This window comes from Saccostrea echinata, unplaced genomic scaffold, assembly GCF_033153115.1.
Source record: "Saccostrea echinata isolate AGI-Se365-2 ecotype Australia unplaced genomic scaffold, CSIRO_AGI_Sech_v1 ptg000025l, whole genome shotgun sequence".
Taxonomy (NCBI): domain Eukaryota; kingdom Metazoa; phylum Mollusca; class Bivalvia; order Ostreida; family Ostreidae; genus Saccostrea; species Saccostrea echinata.
Genome location: NW_026889774.1, coordinates 2,683,672 through 2,694,647, shown reverse-complemented (window position 1 = coordinate 2,694,647; position 10,976 = coordinate 2,683,672). Strand labels below are relative to the sequence as shown.

Genomic DNA, 10,976 nt, shown 5'->3' with positions numbered 1-10,976 from the left:
ACTGACATAAATTGGATGATATAACTACATTTTTTAAATAGAGTGGGTCATAGTACCATTTTTTTGAGAACGATTAATGAAAGGCAATGGAAAGATGTTGCTTTTTACACTTGCAAAAATTTGGTATGAAGACCCACTCTACATAAAAATTAAGTTAACTTACTTAAATTTTCACCGTGGTCTTAAAAAATTCTAAGTCCAAAAACGCTTGCTAAATATAGAGAACTGTATGCTTTTAAATGGAAATGTTAGTGTGACTCCGTGGTCTAGTGGTTAGCGATGAGCTCTTTAAAGGGACGTTTATTGAGGAAAGTGTTCGAGTCATGCTCTGTTTTTTTTTTTTTTTTGAATTTTTTGGTTTTAATTTTGTTTTACTTTATAAAAAATGTCTATAGGAATAACATATTTTTCACTGGAAATAAAATATATACATGTAGTAATGAACTTATTTACAGTAAATTATTTAAAATGCCGGATAAAAATTATAATAGATATTTGAATACTTTTATTCCCGTTTTATTTATTTTAAATAAAAGCGCTTCTAGATCACCATTATCATTATATACGATGTTAACATTATTATAATATCTCCACAATAAGTGTAAACACTCAATATGCAGATTAATTAATAGAAGTCCTTACCCATGTTAGACATTTGTGTCAGTAAATGAAAGTCAACTGTTTAGCTTGTTTAGTATATAAATATCATTTTGAAAACTACGGTAAACATTAAAATGCTTAAGTAAATTCGAACAATTTAGAGATTTTTTCCAATAAATGTTCTTGCATAGCCGAAAAATGGGCATGGGCACATGGCTCGTCTTATCCCCCCAGATTCTTTACATAGTTTAAATTAGCATTCACGAACGTTTTGTTGTTTTTGGACCTTCGGGAGGGGTAAAATGATGCATTAAATTGCCTCGGTGGTTCTGGAGAAAAAGTTGAAAATGTAAACAATTTACTGAAAACACGACAGAGAGACAGACGGACACCGGGTACTCTTCGTTCAGTCATTCAGAAGTTCTTGAGCCTTTGGCTCAAACGAGTTTAAAAAAGTTGTTATAAAAAAAAATTTCAATATGGTAATTTTTTTTATTTGATTCAACAAATTTTTTTATTCAAGAACTACTAAAACAGAAAAGATAAATTTACAAGAAAATTTTCCCTATTGAATGAAGAAAAAAATTGGTTTAAATCATTGCCTTTGAGGCCCTATAGTAGAGGTCAAAGTATAACGATTAATCAAGAGCCTGTGGACCACAACCACCATAGTCACAATATTGATTCTCGTCTTGATACATGTTTATGATTTGGTTCCAATAGATAAATGAAACCCCTCGATTAGGTCACCAAAAAGTTATTTGAATTTACATTATACTCAAATTGCAGTCATCTTGTTTGTGTGAATGTCAGTATATTTCTGTATAAATACTTTCTTTTCCAACCATGGGCTTTTTTTATAGTTCCATGTTTAAAGTTGGAAATACGAGATTTAAGTTGGATAAGCAAAGATTTGAGTACATTAAATATTTCCTTGGGGCCATAATGTCTCAGTTCTGACATATTTTCTATTTATCAATAAAAATATCATTATGACTACTTTAAAGTAGTCATAGTGCATATTTTATTGATAAATAGAAAATATGTCAGAAAGACAATAACCCTGAAGATAAGGTTGAGAGTACTGCCATGAATTCCAGGATAAATATCACGTTTTGTTTCAAATTTTAAACCATAAAGGTCAAGGTCGTCGGAACGGGGGGGGGGGGGGGGGGGTTTACGTTGAGTGTGATAGCACCCCCTTTCTAAAAAGAACGCTTGAAAATATAATGTTTGAAACAAAAATATTCATTAGTTATCTGTTCAAAGTAATGCTGCTATTTCTTGCTTGTTTGATACCTGAAGAAATGAATTTAAGAATGCGTCAGAACTCGCCAAAATGGAACCCATTTATTTAAAAAAAAAATTCTGTCTCTAGGGAGGGGTTATCCTTCCTACACCCTCCCCCGTTACCCCCACCCCCCCCCCCCTTTCAGTACGAAAGCCTTTTAGGATCAATGTATGCGAAAAATAAATAAATAAAAGGCGTAATAACGCGAAGAGAAAACTTAAGGCGATATTGTGCAAAAAAAGTGTAATAATGCGTTATTACGCCTTTACAAAGGCGTTATACTGCGAAGTAAAAAGGCTTTATTACGTCTTTGAAAGGCGTTATAACGCAAAAAAGGCATTATAAATCAAATGAAAGGTGTAATAACGCCTTTTTGAAAGGTGTTATTAGTTATTACGCCTTCCAAAAATGCGTTATTACGCTTCTTGAAAAGGCGTTATTAATTACGCCTTTCAAAAAGGCGTTATTACGCCTTTTTAAAGGGCATAATAATGCGAAATAGAAACGTGTTATTACACCTTATAAAAAAGCTTTTGGATAAACACTCATAGCCTGTTGTCATCATGCATACAGATTGCATATCCATGTTTAAATTAAAAATTTCAAAAGTTATCAACTTTCTATTACCAGCACAGTCTTATTCTGGGGTATGAACCCAGAACACATGAATTTTGTGAGAGAGTTAAGCACCCATTTGAATCAGGTAAACATTTTAATGAGATTTAAATCAGTAAAGAAAATTTTTCAAAAGTTGTATTTTCAATGCATGTCTAGCTTATCCCCATGCTAGGGATTAAACCTTTTTTCCGTGGGACATGAATTTCACAATCTGGTATAAGGCTAGCCGCTAATTGCTCATACAATCCATGTAATTTCAACAGTTTGAAGCTGGATATCCAGGAAGAAAGATTAATGTGTAACATATCGTCAATGGTTTACCAACTTAGTCCTTCTCTGATGCCAGACACCAGGACCAAGGAACATGGATTTTACATTTTTGATGGACATTATACCCATGCAAAAACTTTGCCTGCTTTCTTTCCAAGAGGAAAGAAATATAAAATGTGAAATATTTTTTAGCATTTTCACAAGTAGAGTGTTGACCTCTATTAATACTCTAGCAAATACCTGGGTACATACCTCTAATTATTTTTAGAATCGGTAAGAAAGTAGTGCAGAAAAAGTTACAAGTTCCTTAATTTGCAGACCTGAATTTAAAAAACTGTGATAATGTATTAAACTGAGCCTCATACTTGTTGATAAAGAGTATGTTCCCTTGCAAAAAAGCTTGGCAGATGTAATTTATCAAGAAGATCAGCAGAATTATTTTATGTATTATAACACCAGTGAGAAGTCTTGAATTCCCCTACTTTCACTTTCATTTTCAGAGGTTAACGCAGACAGACGCATTTTGCCGGAAAACGAATCTGACATGCCACCTCGAGATTTTAACCAAGGAAAGACAACTTGATGTGCTTTGATTTGAGGGGTCACTCAATGCTGAACGAAAATTAGGGACATTGCTATGTGAAGAAACGTTAACATTGCCGCCTATGGGAAAACAATTAGTGGGCTGTACCCAATATGTTGAGCCTATTGGTAAGAGAAAATTCTCATAGATCTTTACTTTGTTTTGAACTCGGTGTTTACTATCATTTCCAATTGTTTAAATTTATGAAAGAAGCAAATTTTAATTTATTTATACATATTTTGAAACAAATCGATTTGTTACTTCCTCCCCCCCCCTCCCCCCCCCCGGAACAGACAGCTTATGCACATATCGCCCATATTGTGTACACATGTAGCATGTAAATTAAATGTATCGATTTTATACAATTTATTAATTCAGAGCCATTAATAGATATTTAGAAAAGGAACAATTATTTTAAAAGTACATCCACCACTATTGTTTATTTTCAATACACAAAAATTCACAAATGAGGTCGGAATCAGTGGGCGCACTTGTTTCAGACATCCGGGCGATGACCCGGTTCACTTTTATCACATGACATACTGACCCGGTTAGTGTCGCTGAAACGAGTGAAAATTCAGCCGAAAAATGGCTGCTACTGTTATGGGTGCTGTTTCTGCAATATATAATTTTCTCTGAACGGACGAGGACAACGATTTAGTGGATATATTTGCATTTTAGTATTTTCTAGATCAATTCAATGCACAATCTGTTGATTTGTAGTACAGGGCCTCGTTACAAACAAAACTGAAAAGTGACTTTAAAATTATAAAAAGGAAGTGTTGGTCGTGCAAATATAAACGAACATTTCGTAAAAGTTACTTATTACCTCAGTAGTGTATGTTTATTAAAATTGAAACTACTGCAAATGATAAAAAACGAATATTTCACCACCAAGAAAATTTCTACCTCCGTTTTCCGCCATATTGCTTTTCATCTGGCCGCTCGAAATTTTTCGGGCGATCCGGGCTACTTTCTAACCGCCCGGCGGCTTATAAATATTTGAAACAAGTTACTTGCCCGCTTCCGGAAGTATCAACCGGCTTGACCCGGCTTATGAAACAAGTGCGCCCAGTATTCAGTGAAGTTCAAGGTCAAAGTGAAAGTATAGTGGCAAGTAAGTTATCAAAACTGCTTAGTGCTACCTAGTGCAGAGTCTTGCAGTATGTAGGTGATATGCATTTGTCATTTTATGAAAGATGTAAAGAAAAAAAAGGTTTCCATGCCTTATTACAATAATTGTAAATGAAAAATTTATTTTCATGAAATAGAATGACATGAACGAGGACATACATGTGCATTCTTTCAAAGAAGTCTGTCAGGCTACAGTTGTGTAGAAGTTTTAAAGCAGTGTGTGCGTGAACATGCACAATACATTTTTTTTTATTAAATGCATTACATGTATTTGTCTAATGTATAATTATTGTCAGTAAACATGCTTTTTACCTGTATTATTAATTTACATGTAATTTAACAATGCTGAGACTAATCAGTGCAAATTCATAATTTTCAATTGATATCAAATTATGGGCATAAAAGTAATGTGGTAGGATTGTGTGTGTTTGTTGTCTGTCTGTGAATGCTTTAGGTGCTGATAAATTATTGTACCATTTTTTAAATTGATTTTTTTTTTAGGTTCATGGTGATACAGGACAACTTCGAGGTTCATGCAGATGGTGTTTAAAACTATCAGTCAGTAAAAACAAACTCATTTGAACATATCTCGAGTCTTCACATGTAAAATGATGGCCGCAGTACTTTTAATATGTAAGTTGAATTTTCTAAAGCTTCTTTGTGTGTATGTGTGTGTGTGGGGGGGGGGGGGGAGGGAGGTGTAATTAAAGCTTAGAAAATGTAGATTTTAAATGAATATTTGAGCTATGAAAGTGACCATCAAACTAGTATGTACATGTATGCTATATATTTTACAGCTAATGTATTTTGAAAAGAATTTCAAAACAATTACATTCATAGTGTTGTGTATGATAAAATATTAAGATTAAAAAATATAAGAGTTGAAATTTCTTTAATATTTGTCAGTCAGAATGAGCAATTCATTTTCCTACAAATTACAAAATGGTTACCATGGAAACAAAACATTTTCTGTAGACTATTTATTTGATCTGCTCATGTAAGTATTTTTATTATTTTAAAGTTATAATGAATATTTTAGTTCTAATTTCATCTTTAATTAAAAGTACGGGAAAAGTAACACTACATGTGTAATAAGCAATCCATTATTATGATGTCATTATGACGTCATAGATGAGTGAACTTGCATTGGCGTAAAAATTGCTTTGAAACAGATGAATGTATACAAGAATGTAAAGGCTTATAACTTTTTTATTCCTACACCAATTTTCCTGAATGATACATCAATGGACAGGAAATAATGAGTACTTTCTAGTTTTACTACTTTCGGGGTATTTGTAAACTTAATTTTTTTGTCAGTCATGGAGAAACAATGAATTCAAGGGTGAGGGATGATAAAATTTTGTGCAAAAATGCATTAATATTTTGAAATAAGAGAAATGGACCCATATGAGTGCTTGATTATGATTTTGCTTGATGTATTTAAAGTTCTGAAAGAGAATAAAAATGATATAAGTACATTAATAGGCTAACCGATGACTTCAAATTTGGGTGCAGTTGTGGCTAGATGGAAGCATTTTAAAAGGATTTTGCATATACAACTGTGTATGCTGTAAAATCTTTATTAATGATTGAATTTTCCTGAAATTTGGCATAATGTCACTACGTAGACTGTAGTATGACGTTTAATGTAAAATGTTGTAAAATCCAGAAAATACTTTTTCATATTGGGTACATACCTCTAATTATTTTTAGAATCGGTAGGAGAAGAAAGTAGTGCAGAAAAAGTTACAAGTTCCTTAATTTGCAGACCTAAATTTAAAAAACTGTGATAATGTATTAAACTGAGCCTCATACTTGTTGATAAAGAGTATGTTCCCTTGCAAAAAAGCTTGGCAGATGTAATTTATCAAGAAGATCAGCAGAATTATTTTATGTATTATAACACCAGTGAGAAGTCTTGAATTCCCCTACTTTCACTTTCATTTTCAGAGGTTAACGCAGACAGACGCATTTTGCCGGAAAACGAATCTGACATGCCACCTCGAGATTTTAACCAAGGAAAGACAACTTGATGTGCTTTGATTTGAGGGGTCACTCAATGCTGAACGAAAATTAGGGACATTGCTATGTGAAGAAACGTTAACATTGCCGCCTATGGGAAAACAATTAGTGGGCTGTACCCACCTGTCGATCTGCTAAGATGTGCAGCAATATAGAAAATATTTTGAAATATTGCCTGAATTAAGACGGCTTCGAACTCACCCTTCGTGTAATCTCCGAAAGTATCTCTGAAAGTGTTAATGACTGCGAGAGGGGAGTAGAGGGAGGTACCCCATGTAATTCGAAGTTAGATACCTCAAGTTATTATCATAAAATATGGGTTAAAAATTTGAATGCGTAAAACAAATGCCTGTGATTATTTTGCTTTTTGAACAGGCGTTATAACACTTTTTAAAAAGGCGTAATAAGGCCTTTTCACTTCACGTTATAATACGCCTGTTATAAGGCCTTTTAGTTGACTTTTTACGCCCTCATATTAGCGTTATTACCCAATTTTTGCGTTATATTGCCTTTTTAAATTTTTCCCCATAAATTGATCCTAATAGACTTTCGTATTTCAGGAAACTGGTGAAGGCCCTAAAACTATCTATTATGACTTCACTGTATGTTCGTTCATCATGAACATGTCTTCTGATCATATACTATAATTATTTACATGTTTTATAATGATCATTTTGCGTGATTCTTCTCTTTAATGAGATATATTTCGTTGTGTATATATATACAGTTGAGCCACTCAATTTCACTGATTATCAAAAGGAGAAATGGTAAGGAAACATGACTTCTTAGTGTTCTTACGCCCATTCTTTTCATTAATAAGTGACTCCTTTCTTTGTTTATAGTACTGACCATGACATTACCTTGCTCAGATAAGAATTCGTAAAACTTGTTAAATTTGAAGGTTATGACAAATGTTAATAGTACTGATGATGACATTACCTTACTCAGATCGGAATTCGTAAAGCTTGTTAATTTCGAAAGTTATGACAAATGTTAAAGTGATAGCAAAGTAATTTAAATGTTTCACGGAGAAAAATCTAGAATACTTAGTCTGTCTATGATTCTTTTCAATGAGCCTTTGTCTACATTTTTAAGAGGTGGTCAAAAACTTCTCGTATACATAAAATAAGGTTTTGAAAAAAAGAGGGCGTATAAGGAAAGGACATTCCCCCGCTCTGGGACAATATATTTCGATTTTCAAAGTTCACGGAAAAGTTATATTTTAATGTTTTCAGTAATGTCATCTTCAACACATTTAGTTCAATTATTTTATTGAATGACTTTTTAGCTCACCTGAGCTGAAATCTCAAGTGAGCTTTTCTGATCACATTTTGTCTGCCGTCCGTCTGTCTGTCCGTCTGTAAATTTTTAACATTTTTGACTTCTTCTCAAGAACCACTAGGCCAATTTATTCCATTTGGCCAAACTTGCCACAAAGCATTCTTGTATGAAGGGGATTCAAGTTTGTTCAAATGAAGGGCCACCCTCTTTCAAGGGTAGATAATTAATAATTGGTGAAAATTTGGTGTCATCTTTTAAAAAAATCTCCTTCTCAAGAACCATCGGGCCAGAAAAGTTGAAATTTATGTGAAACCTTCATTACTTAGTGTAGATTCAAGTTTGTTCAAATCTTAATTCTCTTGGGTAGGTGGGGCCGCCATGGGGGATCAACGTTTTACATAGGAATATATAGGAAAAATCTTTAAAAATCTTCTTCTCCAGGATAACATAGTCACAATTAGTTATATTGATATGGAATCATCCTCAGGTTGTGTAGATTCAAGTCTTTTCAAATCATGACCCCTGGGGTCAACGTTTTACATAGGAATATACAGAAAAAAAACTATTAAAAATCTTCTTCTCAAGAACAACAAATCCACGATTAGTCATATTTATATGGAAGCATTCTCAGATAGTTGCATGTAAGATTCAAGTTTGTTCAAATCATGACCCCCGGGGGTAGGGTGGGGCCACAATGGGAGATCGAAGTTTTACATTGGAATATATAGGAAAATCTTTAAAAATCTTTTCAAGAACAGCAAAGCCATGATTTGTCATATTGATATGGAAGTATCCCCTAGCATTGTAGATTCAAGTTTGTTGAAGTCATCCTCCAGTAGTAGGGTCGGGCCATAATGGGGGATCAAAGTTTTACAAATGAACATATATTGGAAATATCTTTAAAAATATTCTTCTCAAGAACAAGAATTAAAGCCATGATTAGTCACTTTGAAAAAAGCGTCCCCAGGTAGTGTAGATTCAAGTTTGTACAAATCATGACACCCCCCCCCCCCCCCATGGTAGGGTGGCAGACATCTTTAAAATTCTGTTTTCAAGAACAGCAAACCCATGATAAGTCATAGGAATAGTCAGATAGTTTAGATTTAATTTCATTCAAAACATGGCACCTGGGAGTAGGGTGTGGCTAGAACAGGCGATCAAAGCTTTATATATAAATATATAGAAGAAATCTGGTGATGAAGAACAGCAGGCCAATATTTACTCAGGTGAACATTGTGGCCCATGGGCCTCTTGTTGATTGATAATTTGTTTTTAAAGTTTACAGTAAAACATATTTAGTGGAAAATGGGTTAATTAGAGCCATAAAAAATAATTTTTGAATATGAATGGGTCAAGTCCAATATTAGTCCCCTACTGGTGAAACCGGAGGGGACTATAGGTTTCCTCTGAGTCTGTCCATCCGTCTGTCCAGCTGTCCGTCTGTCTGTCTTTCCCTCTGTCAGTCTGTCCCACTTGGTTTTCCGCACTTTTTCCCTAAACGCTTGCAGATATTGAGCTGATTTTTGGTATGTGAGTTTATCTTGATGAGATACAGATCAAGTTTGCATTTCGTTCCGCTTCATTGATTTTTGAAGGAATTATGGCATTTTCAATTTTAAACGGGAACCAGATTACACTTGCCGGTAGGGGACTAGTTTTGCTAGTGCAATACTCTCAGAATGCTTGTTCATTAAAGTTTAAATGACGGAAAAGTAAATGTAAAATGTATTTCATGTTTAAAAAAAAAAAAAAAAGGCGTCTGAACCCATTCTATATGAAAATCAACTGAATTTTATTATTTTTACGCTTTAACAAGTTCGTTTATTTAATCTTGCGCGTTGAACTTTTGTTATTTTTTCGGCTCAAATTTTTAATAAATGCAAACTCACATAAGGATTAAAAATTATTTAAAATATGTTGTTTTTTTTTTATAACAGGGCGAAAGAAGTAGCTAGTCTTCATCATAAGGAGGGGGGGGGGGGTGTAAATCACAAGAAAAATCAGACTTCATAGCGTCGTGGTTAACGCGTTCAGTCTTACGCCTAACCGTGAGCTCTGGAGAGAGTTCGAATCATGCATGATTTTTTTTTCTTTTTCACATGTACCTTAAAACATTAGTGAAGAATAAATTATTTGTCAATAATTCATTCAACAAAATATCGGAAGCAAATGTGTAAAAGATTATATTGACAATCAGATCACATTAAACATGGTATTAACGGTACTACTCAAAACATATTTTCTTTAGGTATATGTTTTAGATCGTGACAGGCCATTTTGTAATGAAAATGTTTTACTTTATAAATGCTTTCAGAATTGCATATGCTGTCAAATATTTTTATGGCTGGTCTTGTTACATGCATCTCACGTTTCTGGAAGCTGCAACACCAGTATGTCAAAAAAATTCATTAAAAAACAACTCACGGCCTTGGCTGATTCTGTCAACATGATCATAGAAGGTCCAAACAGCTGTATGTTTATCTAAAACTAGTTCTTTCTCTCTCTCTCTTGAAAAGTAATATATGGATGTAAATAATATATACAGAGATAATACTTCAGTTTAACTCCACATGCACTATGATAACACTTAATTGTATTTTTAGATGTTTGAAAACATGTAATTACGTAATTAAATATATATTTTTTACAGTCCCTGTTGCTTTCCATGCTGAAATGGGACCTCGCAAGACCATTGATAGAGGCCAGACATGGATTTATGACAAAGTCATCACCAACGAGGGGAATGGTTACAATTCAGCCACTGGAAAGTTCATTGCTCCAGCAAAAGGCCTCTATTTGTTCGCTTGGTCCTCCCTCAGTGACCCGGGGAAACAGTCACACGCTGGTTTGATTGTGAATGGGAAAATGATGGGAAGACAAAGTTTAAATAATATACATGGTGGAAGTAAGTGGATAACTGCTGGAAACACCATAATCCTGGTTCTACAGAAAGGAGACAATGTGTATATCAAGGATGTCCATGGTAGAGTAGCGGAGTTGAATGGTCCATGGACAACCTTTAGCGGGGTACAACTTGGTTGACATCTATTTACTAACCTGTTACAGTCCCTTAGCTATCAATAAAAAGTTTTGTTTTGATAAGCTCATAGTGTTGTTAATAGACAGTTACTTCATTTATTTTATAATAACTAAACATAGTAAAACAAGGATATTGGC

General features: G+C 33.9%; 1 protein-coding gene across 1 annotated transcript; it reads left to right on the top strand.

Annotated features, from left to right (window-relative positions):
* Nucleotides 1–9,765: 9,765 nt before the first annotated feature.
* LOC133192496 (complement C1q-like protein 4) lies at nt 9,766–10,901 on the top strand. The gene is made up of 2 exons (XM_061328496.1): nt 9,766–10,270; nt 10,450–10,901. The coding sequence occupies exons 1-2, from the start codon at nt 10,192–10,194 to the stop codon at nt 10,839–10,841; spliced, it is 471 nt and encodes a 156-aa protein (XP_061184480.1). The 5' UTR covers nt 9,766–10,191; the 3' UTR covers nt 10,842–10,901.
* The last annotated feature ends 75 nt before the right edge of the window (nt 10,902–10,976 follow it).